The sequence below is a fragment of the Telmatherina bonti genome (assembly GCF_933228915.1).
Source record: "Telmatherina bonti genome assembly, chromosome: 8".
Classification (NCBI taxonomy): domain Eukaryota; kingdom Metazoa; phylum Chordata; class Actinopteri; order Atheriniformes; family Telmatherinidae; genus Telmatherina; species Telmatherina bonti.
The window spans coordinates 6,907,104-6,924,445 of record NC_136626.1 but is presented as its reverse complement, the minus strand read 5'-3'; the positions used below and the strand labels follow the sequence as shown (position 1 = coordinate 6,924,445).

General features: G+C 43.4%; 1 protein-coding gene across 1 annotated transcript in view; it reads right to left on the bottom strand.

The window, feature by feature from the left end:
• Positions 1–1,933: 1,933 nt before the first annotated feature.
• Positions 1,934–17,342, bottom strand: part of apc2 (APC regulator of WNT signaling pathway 2) — a gene marked incomplete at its 3' end in the record, with an annotated part of 28,507 nt that continues 13,098 nt past the window's right edge. The window contains exons 7-13 of the mRNA XM_079245175.1: positions 11,444–11,536; positions 10,783–11,188; positions 9,727–9,825; positions 8,870–9,009; positions 8,018–8,212; positions 7,638–7,852; positions 1,934–7,478 (exon numbers count right to left, since the gene is read on the bottom strand). Of these exons, the coding sequence (XP_079101301.1) occupies positions 1,934–7,478; positions 7,638–7,852; positions 8,018–8,212; positions 8,870–9,009; positions 9,727–9,825; positions 10,783–11,188; positions 11,444–11,536 (6,693 nt within the window). The remainder of the gene's footprint in view (positions 7,479–7,637; positions 7,853–8,017; positions 8,213–8,869; positions 9,010–9,726; positions 9,826–10,782; positions 11,189–11,443; positions 11,537–17,342) is intronic.

Sequence of the window (17,342 nt, the reverse complement as noted above, 5' to 3'; positions counted from 1 at the left end):
CTTTAAAAAGTTGCATTCAGAGGCTACTTGGGTTTAATTCAGTACATGCTTTTGGGAATACAGTAAGAGTTTTTTTTAATTAATTATTTTTTTAATAAATAAACAGCCCCTTAACATAGATTAACTAATTCCATCCATGTCTTTGGGCGTACATAATAAAATGATGGTACAGCTACAGAAAATATTGTCTTTATATTCTTCTCCACCTATTACTACTGTTACAGCAACACAGTTAAGCAGATATTAAGACATTGTACAGACTTCCAGAGAACTCCATCCTCCCAGTGCGCAGCCATCCTTCATAAGATCTTGTTGGTATATCAGACGGTACCTGAATCTAGCAGCAAACACAAATATAAACACTGTTGCATTAACAGAGGCGTGTATATTGTTGGTCTGTGCTGACAGTTTGTATTAACAGGTATTTGCGGCGAGATTACAGATGACGTCAGACTTGAGAAAATACTTCACCACTGACTAACACTTGTGTCATTATTTGGTGTTTCCAGGTGTGTACAGTCTGAATATATTAGCATGCTGTCAGGGAGCTTCTGTACACCCGCATGTTATTTACAGAACTGACTGAGATACGAGACTGCAGAGGGCGAAGCACCCGGAGAGATTAACACTTTGGAATATGATAGTTTGCTGTAGTATTTTCTGGGAAAGAAACAGTGTAACAGCTGAAGTTGGAATGAACATTTGTGTTGAAACATTACTTCAAATGACTATATTCTGAGGGTATGGGCTTGATCAGGTTGCTGCCTTTAGATACCAACAGGATTGAATAGATTATTGCATCAATATCAGTGGGATTAATTTAATATTTAATTCATTAAATTGGGATTTTTCAAAGACACATTACTCTCTAAAGGTCTTTAATAAGAACACCTGGACAGCTAAACCAGAAATTCCACCTGACAGGGTTTCAAAGTTGCCTGATAGTTGATGACTTTTGGTGTTAGTGGTTCCAAATAATTTTGTCCCACTCATGTTTATGAGTTATTAACAAATAATCTACATTCAAGCAGAACTTTCACTTTTCAGACAATATTAAAAACTGAAAATCTTTCTGTACTTTATAGTAGAATTCATGGCAGTTCTTTAGTTGTATTGTACTAAACCACACATGCAATCACTGTAAAATGGATATGTGTGTAAAATACTGGATCAAACCCTTGAATAAGAAATTTCTACCTTTTTATTTTTAAGGTTTAAATTTTGAGCAGAAAGCAAATTTTTCCTGGTAAAAAGTTGCACACATAATAAATTTTGTGGGCAACATTTCTATAGATATATAGGAGGCCTTATGGCCCTATGGAATAGACATGACTGTAATCTGAATTTGAAGAAATGTTTCATCACAAATGTTTTCTTTAGGCCTACTTGTCCTGTAACATCTTTAAGTGTTGAAGCAAAGTCTGAGGATTTGTGAGAGAATTTGTGAATTAGTGACCCTGGGGATAGTCTTTGTACATTCTGCCACAGTTCAGACCTTTCCAGGCAGAAGTCCAGTCGAAATGTTTGCATAAAATTGTTATCGACCGTATCAACTGATGGTGATTTATGTGCTGCCATCATATTAACTGTCTTTTGTTCCATTTTTTAGGTATTTTTTTTTCACTGGGTAATGGTTATTCTAAAAATACAAAAAAAGAAGAGTACAAAAAGATGCACTTCTCAGGTGAGAAATTTCGCTGAAGGGCATCACTAAAAGTCCTTGGTGGCCTACTCTCAATGCTTACATCCAGCTCTGCACGAATGGTCAACTGATGTTCAAATCAGCTGTTCAGATTGAAAAATGTGAATGCAGTGTACGGGGGTAGGTACGGTGTCAATGCCCGAGGTATAGGACCAGCACACCCATGTGTCCATCTAGGTGCTGAGTTTTTATTCTTGAGCCACCCTGGATGGCTGTTAATGAACAAATCCTCTACAACTCGCTTTTTTCCCCAGACTTCTCGACAACTGTGACTGTTTGGCTCGGTGTGTCCTGCAGACAGCAAGCAATGGGGCTGGGGATGTAATTGAATGGGGTGACTCGGGCAGCCTTGCTCGGGGATCCTTGGCGGAAAGTGACAACTCCTCCGATGTGGCTGTCTGATGTTCCTGTGGTGCTGTAGCTCCTCAGTGAGCCATCTGATTCTGCATCTGGGAGGTTACTCCCACAAGTGGCACTGATCTTCTTGAGGAGAGTCAGTCTCGCTACTTCGTCAGACATTGCTGCAGCGCTCTCCACTGTTGGAGAGGTGCTCGAGTTGGTCTTGTTGTTGGGAAAGTCTTCTGTCTGGACAGTTGCATCGCTTGTCTTGCGAGATGCCAGTAGAATAGTTGGCAGTTTTCCTGGAAGAGCTGGTGGCTTTGGCTTTTCCTCATCAGGAGAAGGCACCAGAGGTAATGCATTGGCTGGTAGAGTGCTTTTCAAAATTTGAGGTACATCTTCATCCCTGATCCTTCTCCAAGTAACGCCATCGGTGTGGCGAGATGTGGATCTCTGCCCTTTCTTCTTGGTGTCATCCTCGCTTTTTGCTCTTCCACTAGAATCAGATGATGACGAGCGCAGGGAAGAACGGCTGGTCACCCGACTCAGTATGTTTATGCTTGGAGATGAGGCATGCCGTTTAAAGGTGTCTTTGTCCTGTTGCTGCCTGCCTCCAGCCATTCTGCCTGGCCCATTTCGTTGGGCCACCCTGCAGGGACTTTCAGAGCTTGTTCTCCTGGCTGGTCTTCGTGCAGATAGATCTCTTTCACTGGATGTTGCTCTTGACAGGGCTGTAGTCTGCTTTTGAAGGCCAGGGTTTGACTTCTGGCCTTTCTGCGCTCGTCCAGAATCCTTAACTTGCACCCTTCTCGGGGCTTGCACTGCAGCCTTTAACTCCTGACAGCGAGATGAACAAAGGAAGACGGCCGAAGCTCCAGGAACGGCTTTGCGGGGGGATCCATTCTGCGATCCTGGTGTGTTGCGAGCAGAGCCGTCACGTCTCAACATAGTCTTTGATTCCTTAATGAAAGTCAGCTGTCTCAAGAATCCATTTCGGTCAGACTCACCACTGCTTGAATGGACAGAGGTCATCCTAACCAGGTCAAGTCGATTGGCTGGTAGAACCCTTTTTCCATTGACCTGACTGGTTTGCCTGTTGACTATTTGGTTAGTCACCAACGGTGACAGAGGTCTGGGTTGCCTGACTGAGTTCTGCATGAAAGGGATTCGGACAGGTGACTTTTGTGTTTTGGGTGGTGGAGATTTTTCATTTTGATTCACAACAGTAGAGCGTCCCTTTCTCTCAGGGGGACTGGTAGCTGGTGGGCTACTAGCTGGAGTGGCTGTCTTTTTCTGGGCAGACTTATTTGACTGAGTTGGGGATGTTATCTTCTTCTGTGACTGTTTGGATGGTGTAGAGCTTTGTGATGATCCAGAGGATGAACTTTTTGGTATCCTTGGAGGTGGAGTAGAGCTCCTCTTTGGAAGCGACAGTTCCATGTCCTGGGGATGGCCTAATCTGTGCAGACTCTTTGATCTGTGTTGAGCAAGGTTTGGATTCTTTGGGGCATCTGTCTTGGTTGGCACTTTTCTGGGAGGAGGTCTTTGTGATGGAGGTGTCTCTTTTTTCGGTGTATAGATAACGGTCCTACCTCTAAAAACCACAGGTAAGTTTGGAACTGGCTTGCGCTGTGCAAAGTCTAGAGGCTTATTTGCATTTTTGTCTTTAGCAAACTTTCTTTCTTTGGGTGTGAAGCTGGATGTGGACATGAATGACAGGACAGACTCAGTTTCTTCTGAGGATGGCTCTTGAGACTTTGATGCCTGCAGCCCAGTGACAACACAATTAGCACCCTCCTGTATGGCCCTCCATTCAACACTGTTAAGGTCAGAATCGTTATCCCATGCCATATCATCACTGTCCATCTCCTCATCTATGTCCCACCCATCAGAGAACTTCTGTTTTGGGGAATTTTCTGCTTTCTTCTTCCTGGCAAGAGTTTTCCGTCTCTGCTTGGGCATGGCAGATGTTATGCATTTCTGAAGGAGGTCGTCCTCTGAATCCATGCTGACTGAGCTCGGTGAGCTTTGTTCTTCATACGGGCAGTGAATCGTCAAAGACTTATTCTGTTGTGCCACACTCAGTGTTTTGTTGTGTCTGTTCTTGTACCATATTTGCTGGGCTTTTGATTTATGATCCTCAAACTCTGCGTCACTGAGCGAACTAAGAGAAGAACTGAGTGAGAAACATCCCATGGATTCGTCCCTTATCAGATTTTGTTTCAACCTGTGAAAGCCTCGTGGCTTTCCTTGGGAGTTGTCTATCTTGCCTATGTTTGTCATGCTTCGGGAAAGATTGTTTCTGCTTGTGTCCCTAATCTGTTTTCTGTTGCTTCGTTTGATAACTTCTTCATTTTTATCATCGTAGAAGCTGTTGCTGTCCTCCGAAGACTGTGTCATTTGTCGAAAGATTGTATTATCTTTTTGGTATCTTGCATTGAGGTTTCCTTCTGTATTTTGCTTTATGACAGGTAGTTCCAGTTTTCTGTTGTGACCATGACGCCTTTTTTGCTGATTTGGAGACTGATCGCGATTCTTTTGGTTGGCCACTCTGTCTGCTACCTCTTTGCTCTGCATGAGCACCCTCTGAGTGGGAATCACATGCTTGGTTGTCCGACTCATTTGTCTCTCAGGGGAATAATTCACTTTGTTGGGTTTGTGGAAGTGTGAAAATATCCTCAAGTCTTCAATCCTCTTTGCCTCATTGTCAACCAGCCCTTGCTTTTTCAGGATTTTAGCTGTGCACTCTTTAGCCCCCCTGTCCTTCACAGGACACCGAAGTGTTTCATCACTCAGTGAAGTTGTGCTGGAGAAGTTGACCGGTGTACCCTCAGCAGAATCAGTAAAGGACGAATCATCAAATTTGCATTCTTTTTGTGGGATGACAATTCTCCTTCCAGGACACATTTGAGTTTTGCCATTTGGGAGCATCATATAGACAGGGAGATTTATTTGTTTTCGGATCTGGGAACTGAGTAAATGAGGAGGGATAGTGGTCATTAGCGAAGGTCTTACTTTCCGGAACTTTGAGGGCATCGCTGAGTTGATGCACTCCTTTAAGATTTCGATGTCATCGTCCGAGTTGCCCTCACTGTATCTCTCCCCATTGTCGAGTCCTTGCTCATCCTCATCAGGTAAAGGGAGATTTTTGTCATGTTGCTGGAGTAGGGGGGTTAACTTCAGTTCAACATCTTTCTGGATGTAATGTTCATGAAGAGGCAGAGCACTTAAGCTGGACGCACAAGAGAAGTTCTCAGTGGGTTTTTCCACTGTGAAGTAGATCATGTCCAGGTCAGGGGGAAGGTTGAACCTCTCCTTGGAGTCAGAGATCTCCATGAATTTCCGCAGGCTGCTTTCCCATTGCCCCGCTATCCCCGTGGTCTGGGTTTCTGGGCCATTTGACTCAACACAGCATGGAGTTTTACTTCGACTTGGAGGCATGGTTTGCCCCGGGCTATCTGGTAGATCACTAGGGCTTATTGTTCCGTCAATCATCTCACTGCATGGATCACTTTGGATAGAGCTGGCAATAGAAGGAGACTCAAAGCTGCCGAGCGAACTGACTGAGCTACAGCGACTTAAAACCAGAGGTGTTTCATGAATGTAGTTCTCAGATGAACTGGATGGAGATCTGTCTTCAAGTATGGCTGGCGAAGCTCCCCTGAGAAACACCTTTTCTTTTTTAGCAGTACAGGGGATCTCAATGGGATCTGTCTCTTTGCTGGGGAAGGTCTTTGAGTCAGTCATCAGCAGCTGGCTATCACTCAAATCCTCCAAGGTTTCATCCTCTTGGGTCCTCTGCACCACTTCTCCGTCCTCCACTTCAATTATCTCTAATGATGAGTCGCTCTCTAACTCATTCTCACTTTGTCCTTCCAGTGCTCCGTCACCAGAGGAGAGGGATGACAGAGAGCTGCAGCGCGAGAAGCAGATAGGAGTGTTCTCCACAGAGTATTTTTGGATTGTCTCCATTGTCCCGATGGTTGGACTTCGGGTGGAAGTCACTGGGGAAAATTTCGTAATACTTCCACCTGTCATCACAGTGGGTACCCAGGCTTGCCTCCTCATTGCTTGTGCAGCCTGGACATTGATAGTTGTCTTTGCGACCCCGAACTTGGCCATGCTCTGAATAAGTGGGACTTGTTGGTAAGTAGGAGACAGTTTAATTGATGTCATACTGACATCTGAGGAAACTTTAGTGGATGCACTGACAGGCGTTTGTACTGGCGGATCCTGATTCTTTTCTGCATCTGTGTTGCCCAGTTCCACATCTTTAATGTCTTTATTATCAACAGAATCTCTCTCTGGAATATCCTGCTGGTTAGACTCATTCTGAATGGTAGGCCCCACATTGATATACTCTTGATGAGCTACTTTGAGGTCAAGCTGGTTAGGCCGTTGTTGTTGCGTCATTAAAGCTCTTGGAGCAGGTCGTATCTGGTCTTTGCTCCCACAGTAGCCATCACTAGTGCTGCCGCTATTCAGGCTGTCCGTTGATACGCTTGCTTGGGTGGTTTTCAGGCGTAAGAGGGCGTGGGCTCTGCTGAGACGTTCTCTTTGAACCAAACTGCTGGTATCAGAAAGTCGACAGGGGGAGCATGAACTTGCCCGGGCTTCATTGAGTCCATCCATCCCATAAGGCCAGTCAGCCAGGTGATCCTCAGAGCTTAGGCTCAAACTGTCCTCAGAGGATGTGTGCATGGTGATGTCCTCCACCAGCCTGTCAATTTTTGCAACTGTGTTGGTAATCTTTTTTGCTAGCTTTTCTGCAGCGGCAGAGACTACATCATCAGGCGCGGCGTGCCTCTTCTGCACCGTGTGAGGTGGATCTATGTCTCGTTCAGGTTCACTGTCCCTCTTACGAGGCTGGTTTTGCAAGAAATTAGAGTTGGTGAGAAACATAGACAACATGGAGAAGCTACCGGTATCTAGGCTGCTGGACATGTTCGGGGCCTCGTCGTCATCAAAACAACCAGAATCAGAAGCGTAGTCCTTTGCCAGACTCTCAATGTGTCGTAGTGGCTTGTTGAGGGTCAGGTGCTTGGGGCTCTGCTTCTCAAGAGTATCAAGAGTATCAAAGGTCTCTGCCAGATGTTTGGCATCCAGCTCTGCCTCCAGAGCTCTCTGTTTCCTCATGTAGAGTGAGGGCATGCAAGAGCCAGGGGACACGACCGCAGCATCTTTATATTTCAAGGGTCGATTGGTGAGGAGATTACGTAAAGCTGCAGCGCTGCCCATGGCTATCATCTTGTGCTTTGAGTGGATAAGGTTGCGAAGCATGCTGACTGCACCCAGATCCCACAGCAGCTCCTGGTCTTTCGGGCTTCTGGCTGAAAGGTTCCAGAGAGTCCCGCAGGCGTTGCTGACTATGGTCAGGCTGTGGGAACGCAGATGCTGCAGTAGAGTCTGGAGACAGTTGTGATCCCTGAGGATTTGTCTGTGAAAAAAGAAAGAAAGATGCATATTATATAACTTTAACATTTAGCTGACTGTTGTGTATCTGATGTTTGCTGGTTTTTATGTGTTAGTGTCGTTGCCTGTGTCAGAAAAAGTGAAGAGATGTGCCTTCATGGTCAGCCAAGTTGTTCGGACTCACCTGTAGTCCTCTCGTGTGGCGACCAGACTCGACACATTTCTCAGGATCCCTCCGCCACTCTCGATGATGGCGAGTGAGTTAGTCTGACAGCGATATGTCAAAGTGCTGACCAGGAAGCCCAGAGCGCCATCAACCGAGCAGATGGCCACCTTGTTGTCAATGCTGTGAGCCGACAGGTTCCACAGAGCGCTTAGAAGACTCTTCAATGTGGACTCCTGTAGAACAGGCACAACACAAACATGCTTCATGTTTCATAACGGACAACTCGTTTATTCCTGGTTTAGTATTATATGTAGATTTCCTCTTGCTCAGTGTTTCAGTAATTCAGTAACTATAAGTCATTTCAACTTCCTGTCTGAGAGTTGGCTTGTTTTCTGTACCTTTGTGGCCTGCAGGGCGCAAGTCATCAGAGCAGACACACAGCTGATGTCACGCAGGACTCTCTTGCTGCTGATGTCGGCCCTCCAGGATAGATTCCTCAGGATGCTGGAGACCACCTGATGAAGCTCCTCATTGTCGGAGGCCAGCTGGGCCACCAGAGCCTGTAGACAGCTCTTTTTTGAGCACAGGGTGGCCTGAAGGATGAAAATGTTGGTATGGTGCATCAGTAAAGACATCTGAGATGCATAATGCTGCTACGGTCACATCTTGAATTTTAAGATTTGATCTTTTTTTAAATGGATAATTTTTTTTTTATTTGAAGAAAAATGTGAGATAATTTCTGCTTTGTTCCAGCATAGTTGCTTGAAGCAGAATAAAAAATGACTCTCTCTTATGTTTGCCTATTACTTTACGAAGGGGCTTGAACAAAATCAAATGTTTATTTCAAGGTTTTGCCGTCTTTAAAACTTGAAATTGGTCCTAAAATTGACCAGAAAGAAAAGATGCTGTTGATTTTACTGTTGATTATCTAACATGTGAAATAATGTAAACATTTAAAACTGACATCTACTGAGCTAAATGCCAATATTTTATCAATACAACCAAATCAGATACGATGAACTATCCAGAAATAAAAAATCTCTTACACAGAGCAGATATGCAGTCTAATTTCTGACTGTTATGAGACATCTCACAGGTCCCTCATTCCAGCTAATGTTAACTTTCTGCTGACGCCAGTTCAGAACAGGTTCATCATTAGAACCAGCCAAAAACCAGTTTGTTCTAACAGAGTCACCAGGCATGAAGCTAAACAGATGCAAGCAATCTTCTGTTCGCCTGCACCCCCGTACCTTGTTGACGACGTCCCCGAAGGTGAGGTTAGTGAGAGCCATCCCTGAATAGCGACGCAGAGCCATGTTAATGGGGTCGTTCTGCATGCCGTACATATCATGGTCCAGGTGGATCAAGTCTGCCACCACCTGCAGACCACCTGGAATCAAACAACAAACTCACTTTGCATGCATTCAGGTAAAAGTTACATCAGTTTACACTCAAGTTATTATGTAACAGAAGAAGAAAGAAAAAAAAAAAGCTCTTGTTGTTTCTTTGTTTCTGTTGTGTTACTTTGGTTGAAATTTACTACGACATTATCTCAGGGACGTCTGTGATGATTGACCCAACTGGACACTCGTTCTCATGAATGTCCAAGTGCAACGTGTTGGAAGATCTAACCAGGAGCTCAATAGCAGAGAAATATTTGGAAAATATTTGGCCCAAACGTGCAGTTCTGTTTAGTTTGGCCCAACTTACGGTGTTGACTAAATGCAAGTATGCCTGCCAAAATTCCACCCAGCAGATGTGGTCCACAGGGAAATTGTTTTAATCTATGTTCAGGCAGGATTCCTGTATTTAGACCACTTCTGGTTCACAAAATAACAGGCGTAATGTGTGTACAGGCCAACAACTGACACCTGGACCACATGTGGCCCACAGGAGACTTGCCATAATCCAAGCCAGCCTTCCACTTTTGCCCCGCACAACTCTTGCGAGTGCCGTGACTCAGCCACAAGGGCTAAAAGTGACCTGGATTTGTCTCCTATCTGGGTATGAAACAAAGCAAGTGCAGTAAACTGTTTATAATTTCTTCTGATGTGATGAATCAGGAAAACCTGCAAAAGGAAATCTGGCCATCTGGTGTCTCACAAACCTAATTCGTTCATGGCTCGTCGGTACTCCTCTTCAAAGGAAAGCTTCATGATGGCACACATGGCCTGACAGATCTGCGGATCCACAGGTTCGGGAATATCTGCAGAACAGAACCACAAGAAATCCTGAGGTGTGAGAGAGCTTCTACGGAGAGATTCCCAGGAAGGACTTAAAATACAAATACACAGTTGAAACCGCTGGAGAAAATCCAAATACCCTTTGTTTGGGTTTGCTGGAGTTTAAAAGGAACTTGTTTATATTTTTGGTTCTGGTTTTGTGTATTCTGTATACTAACAAACACAAGATGAAACATACTTTAAAGTTGCTTGCTGGTCATCTACAGAATCTGGCATAAAGCTAATTATTTAGCGTCTTCAGTAGAGCAGCAAACGTTTCCACCTGAACACGGACAGAACGAACACCACTGTGTTTGCTTTCTGTCTGTTTTAAACAGAAATGTAAAACCGCAACATGAAACACATTTTCAGTCACTAAAATATCCCACAAATGACTATAAGCTCATGTTTTAACATACATGGGAATTTTGATCTTTGTCTGCTGAAGCCAACTTTCCGTTTCTGCATCTGTTCATGTTTAATATTTGCACCAGTCAGCATCGCTTCGCAGGGCAAGTGGCCACATGCAACCAAAATATCTGTAGGCCAAGAGCACTGAACACGCTGCCTGTAAATGCACATATATCCAGCAAATATAAACATACCACAGAACAGGAAGCAAGGAGCAGAAGACCAGCATGGATGCTTGTTTTCATCATCCACACGTGCTGCTGACTGGTGTCATGCTCCTGCTCGGGGAGCTTTGGTGGTAGTATAAATGTTGGAAGTAAAACTGAGATGACCACGTCAGGTTTATGACATTTAGACTTTATGAGCTTCTCTATCTTTCATGCAGCAGACATGACAACTCCTCCTGGAAATCAGGACGTCTGTATTTTTTCAGGTTGTGAACCAAAAGTCATTGCAACGTTGTTTTTCTGGCAGCATGTAACCCTCGATGCAGCCATGGACCTTGAGTTGAAGCGGGTTCAGACTCTTACCGGTAGTTTTAGTTCCTCCAGGTGAAGGTGTGGCGGCGTGACTCTCGATCCAGTCCCAGCCGCTGTCGCAGTATGTCCGGATCTGCTCCAGCATGTGTAGGACCCTCATCTCCCGGCGGGCCTGACCCTCGTCCTGCTGGGAGTAGATGATGTTGTGGAGGGCAGCGCTCGCTCTGGACTTGGCCTCGCGGCTGCAGCCTGTCGAGGCGCTGCCTGCTGCCGTCTCCCCAGGACCGCCGCTTCCACCGGGAGCTTCGTGCAGGATCTGGACGAGGAGGGGGACACAGCCGGACTTTCTCATGGCGATGCAGCTGTCCTGTGAGCTGGACAGGGCCAGAAGAGTCCGAGACATCTCCTCCTTGTCTCTGTTGGCCAACATGGAGAGCAGCCAGAAGACCATCTCCACCTGAGGAGGGTAACCACGGCAACAGTTTGAAGGAGAGACCCACTTCCCTTTATTTACAAAGATACCTCCTTACTTTTAAGTTTTGGTTATTATAAAGTGTTATGCAAAACATCATTTATGTGTTAAATGACTTATTTGCATGTGAATCGTAAGACGGCAGGTAGCATTGCATATAAACATTTTATATAACGTTGATCCCTATGAATGTGTGATTCTGTATGTAGTGAAGCGCTGAGGATCAGGATGCATCAGTACCTTGCTGCCTCCGTCTGCAGCTTCTGTTCCTGCAGCTGATGACGAGCTGTTGTTCTCCGGTTCTCCAGCAGGGGGCTTCTCAGCTCCAGACAACTGCACACACACAGGAAGAAGAAGACATGTAGCTGGGCGTCTTTGACCCAGTTGCATTTCCAATACACACACCAGGCTTTTCTGCTTTGTGTGGAGGCTCCATCTCTTCCAGTATGGTTTCAAACAGACATCGCTGTCAATCAAAACCTAAAGCAGCGAAGGTTAATGAATTACAACACTTCAGTCTACATTTTTCCTCTCTGTTATTCTTGCCATTTTTACAGTTATCTCTGAGAAACTGAGCGCGTTGCTGTTTTTATAAACAGTCTGACAGAGTTTAATCATCCCGATCTGTTAGAATGTAAATCAAAACTGCTGCTTTTCATGTATGTGAGGACTTTCTTTGATGGGATGTAGTTTGAAGCCTACAGCTTGAGTCTAAAAGCCGCTTCTGACACCTCATCCAGTCCATGACCAGGGAAAATCAAACTGCTCCTCATGCAGGCCCACTAAAACACACACAAACATCTTCATTTGCATTCACAGCCTGCAATCCTCAGAGACTCATATCAAAGCTTTGCCCCCCTCCTCTCCTCCATCCCGTTGCTATAGCAACGCCTTGGGGTGTGATGTGAGCCAAAGACTGTCTGCAGACAAAGAGCCGAGCGTGTGTGTTGTTCTGCATTTTCCCTCCCATTAACAAAGGAGAACCTGAATTCTTTCCGTCGTCACATTGGACAAACTGAAGCTGCGGCTCGGATCCAAACCTCCATTAAAACGCCAACAGCTCCATCGTGCTGACAAAATGGATGCCAGCGAGGAGACGCAGGCCTGATCGGCTCAGCTGGTCGGCTGTGGGAGAGGGTCACCTCCACCACAGACAAAGTTTCTACACATTAGAGCCACACAATTAGATTCCATCACCTCCATCAATTAAAAATAAATGTTTTAACCAAGTTTTACAAGACAATCTGCAGCATGTGTGGAGATTTCTGCTTGGAATCTGCCACCAGTCAAACCAGTCAATGCTCCATGTGAAACATTGGTGGTATGTGGGAGCGAATCAGGTTCGGTTCAGTTCAGAAGAAAGTGTCCAGCTCCAGTCCTTGAGCACCACAACCCTGCAGGTTTTCCATGCATCCTGCTTCCAACACACCTGACTCAACTACATCTGTCACTGTGCAGAACCTCATTGGCTGTTGGATCCCACCAATGTGAGCCAGGTGTGTTGGAAAAGGGATACATGGAAAACCTACAGGACAGCAACCCTCCAGGACTGATTTCGGACACCCTTGCAGAATCATCCTCCTCCATGCCTGCAGCCCAACAGACCACCTGAACCAGCCCACAGCTTCCCTGTCACACATCCACTGTGTGAGCCTGCAGCTCAGTCATGGACCTAACAACAGCCTCATCTCCATCCACCAGTTCATCGGTGCAGGGAGTAACTCTGGATAAAGATAATGGATGATTCTTCCCCCACACATTCATTACAACACAGTTCACTCAGAAACTTCTTCAAGTATGCTACAAGACAGAAAGTTACCCTCCAGGAGAGCAAGTTAAAAACAGAAAGGAAAAAGTATCTACCACAGCTGTAAAGTTTTCCATTGGAGACATGGGGAGTATTTTTTTCACAAAATAAAATAAAATAAAAATGTTTTCTTGTATATTGTAACATTTTAAATTAAATTAAATTAAAAATGTTTTCTAATATATTGTAACATTTTAAATGAAATGAAATGAAATTAAATCCTGTTTTCTGAACCATGTTTTGATGTTTGTTGTCTTGTTCTTATTCTCAGAGGGAGACAGAGCAGAGAAAAGAGACCGTTTCGCTCTCTTTATCTTGGACACACTTGCCCATGCCAACTCTGCAGCCTGGCAACAACCAATCGTAGAGCAGCTCTGAGATGGCTGGAAAAAACCCGTCTCTGTACAAGAATGAAATGGGGCAGAAGGGATGGAGAGAGACAAGAGGGAGATCTGGGCTCCTGAAATGTGATTAGAAAATGTTTTCAGAGGTTCTTCCAGGAGACACATTTAATCAAAGTTTTAACAAATCAAATGAAACTTTGTCAGGTTATTTACTGATAAATTCTACCAAATAAAGATCAATCAGCTCAAGCTGAAGTCTGTTTAGGCTCATTAAGGTCTGAAGAAAAACTGAATAACTGGGGCTCCAACAAGAGTTTTCTACATCCTGTACTTAAATATTTATGTTTTACTGGTGCAGACTTCAGATCAGACCTTGTCCTAGAAAACCATGTCATTTTATATGCCATATTCTTCACCCCATTTGTCCTTTTTCATTGCTTAATATTCTAAATGATCTTTTTTTGTGTTTAACTGTTATGTAAAGCAGATTTTTCTGCCTTTTTTGGTCGTGTCAGGAAGAAAACATCCAGCATATCATTTCAACCTTCCAGGCTAAATAAAAGATAAATTCTGATCAATATAACTAAAAGCTTTTCCATGCTGTTGTATTTGAACTTCTGACACACTTTTATTTATTTAATTTAAAGTGTGTGAGAAGAAGCCCTGTTATCAACAATATTCAGCCATAAAGTCTACATGCTGTCACAGATGCAGCTTTTTAATTTTAAATAGACTAACTAGACCTGGGATCCTCAATTCTGGTCCTCGAGGCCCAGAGTCCTGCAGGTTTTCCAAGTGTCCCTGCTGGAACACACCAGACTCAGACTCAGACAAGCTCTGCATATGTCTGCTATATACACATTGTTTTAAATCAGGTGTGTTGCAGCAGGGACCCTTGCAAAACCTGCAGGACACCGGTCCTCCAGGACCAGGATTAAGGATTCCTGAAGTGGACTACTGTATGGGAAAAGCTTTAATATTATTTATCCGTTTGTCAGTCTGCATGGTGCAAGGTAGACAGAATAATCTTGTGAAAAGTGTCAAATATAAAACCAAGCTAAACAGTTAAAAGGATATTTGCAATGAAAAATGAAACCATGGGGCATCTGGTTGTGAAACCTTAAAAATGAGCCAATATTCCCATAAGAATCTGTAACCAACGCATTTAATCCACTTTTGTGTAATAAGTTTTTAAGTTGAAGACAAATTTTTCCCTGTTTTGTTTTCTTTTAATCCCACTTTCATGTATGATGGGGGTTATAGGGGCCCAACAGCTGAATTTGCCCCAGGCCCCTCAGAAGTTAAATCCGGCCCTTAGCTGAACATGCGGAGGAGTTCTCTTCAGCTAAAACCAGAAACCAGCAGTGCTGCTCCCTGCATCACGTCATCAGCTGTCACACTGAAATATGGAGTCAGACTGGTGGAACCAGAAAGGTGAAGTGGCTGAAGGAAAGTCACAGAGAAACTCAGATTCCTGCTCCAACGCCGGCTCGATGGAGGCGACTGGCTCTGCTTGGTTTTTATCATGAAGAAAAGAAGTGCCTGAAACAGCTGTGAGTATCTGACCGAGACACCGTGTTCCTGAAACCAAATGAACTCCTAACGAGCCTGAACATGAGCAGAAAGCTTCTGTCTTCAGATTTCATTGTTTCTGTTGTTGATTCAACTGGTTTCATTTGTTTGGGTTAATGGCAGCTTGTCAGATGGACAACGTGACACGATGCATTGTGGGAGTTTAAAGAGCATTCTTGCTTAAAGACGCCTACATCAACAGCTTTACTGTCACTGATTCATAATATGAATATAAATAATAGATATAAGTATCTAGATTGGAAATGTCTTCAGGATATAACACAAGTCTCTGACAAATCCTGCATATTAATAATTTATTCTGGTATCTTGTAAAAGTTTTGAACCAGTTTCTCATCTCTTCATCTATGTTATTCCTATCTTCTCTCACTACTCTCTTGTTTGAACAAATCTTCTCATTCCTCAACAATATGTTGTGATCAGGAAAAGCCCAGCTTTCAGCAAAACCAACGTATCGTTTTAGATCTCATTTATTTATTTTATTTCATTCAAAACAACATTAAAATAAATACAAAATAAGACTGCCAATTAAATTTGGCTTGAATGAAAAGAAGCAAAAAGAGCAATCTTATTATATCTGTCCCTTAATTAATTTAATAATCATCTTATGTCCATTCTGATTATCAACCGGCAACTTCCGGCGGTAAAAAGTGAAGTCTATGCGGAAGTGCATAAAACTGCAGTTCCCCCTTCATCCACTAGGGGCTCCAAAACAGAGCAAATCCCCATAGACTCCCATGTTAAAAAGACCAACTTCACAGCAGGAATAAACATGTTTACAGCAGAAATAAACATGTTTACATCCTGGTTCAAAAATCCATTTTAGGTTTAATAGGTCAGGTTTACCTTCATGACAACTGTGAAGGGAGTAAATTTTTGTCTAACTCGCCTGTTTAAAAGTAATTTAATCTCGAAATGCGACATATTTAGGGGCATGTCCTTTTGATTGACAGGTACCCGATCTCCCACTTCAAGTCAGAAGAACGTAGAACCACCACGGTTTTTAGCCGGTTAACAACGTGACTTAGCTTTAGCCCGCTTACCTCCGTTAGCTGGTTAGCTCCTGTTATCTCCGGGTTAGCTCAGTTAGCTTTTAGCTACAGAAAGCTCGGAGTTCGCTCGATGTCAATCATCCACCATGACGCCCACAGCCCCCCTCTCAGCTCCACCTCTTTGCCCATATTTGTATTTTCTGGGCGAGACGACGCGCATGCCCCTGCCAACATGGCGACGGTATGAACCGCCCACCGAGCTTCAATTCAACTCTTCAGAAACCTACGGGTGACGTCACGGAGACTCCGTCCATATCTTTATATACAATCTATGCTTATTGTACATTTTACAATATTCACATACAACATCCAGTTGTTCCAAAATTTGCATTAATTACCCATTACATTCCTTTCTTTTTAGTAGTTTTGAAAGCATTTACAGATATCCAAAATGTAGCACCATCGTAATTATTCAAGGTAATTCACATTATACCTCTAACTCTTCATAAGTCCTTAATATTATTCTTTTTATGCTTTTCTTAAACACATTGATTGTTCCTGATTCTTTAACTTCTTTTTGAAGCTCACTCCATAAATTTATTCCTGTCATGGTAACGGTTCGTTCCATTATTTTTGTTCTGAAGGTTTTTTAAATATGTCAATTCCTTTCAAATCATAACAACTTTCTCTTTTTTTCAAATCTTCCTTGTATGTTTACTGGCAACATGTTCCTGTTTGCTTTATACAATACCTGAAGAATACTACAATTTACAATATATATATATATATATATATATATATATATATATATATATATATATATATATATATATATATATATATATATATATATATATATATATATAATTTTATTAAATTACATTTTATAAACAGTGGGTTTGATGGATCTCTATATCTGCTATTGTTGATAGTTCTCAAAGCCCTCTTTTGATGAACAGAGGCTGTTCACACAGTTGTTCATCAGGAATTAGCTAGCAGAGGTCGCAGCCGGAGCAAAGATCGTATATCCTCCTCTCCTCCCCAAGACTTAGCAGGACATTTACACACTGTAGGATTCCACCTGGATGCTTCTGTAGGGAAATTTCCAGGCCAGGTTGCTGGTGGGTTACTCTTCAGATGGCTGAACCCTTCCAGGTCATTGCATAGTTTCTGTTTACATGTTCAGACGATGCTACAAATGACGGTATGAAAATCTAACCAGACACTAATTTTAACCCTTAAAGCTGCTATATTGCCATTGCCCTCCAAATGTTTTCACTCACATCATCATCAGCGCCTCAGGCACGGTAGCGTGTAACTCTGTGATGGATATCTGACCCTTTATCTGATCTACGGAAGTTTTCCAGCATTTCTATCCATCCAGGTTGGATTATAATGTGCAAACT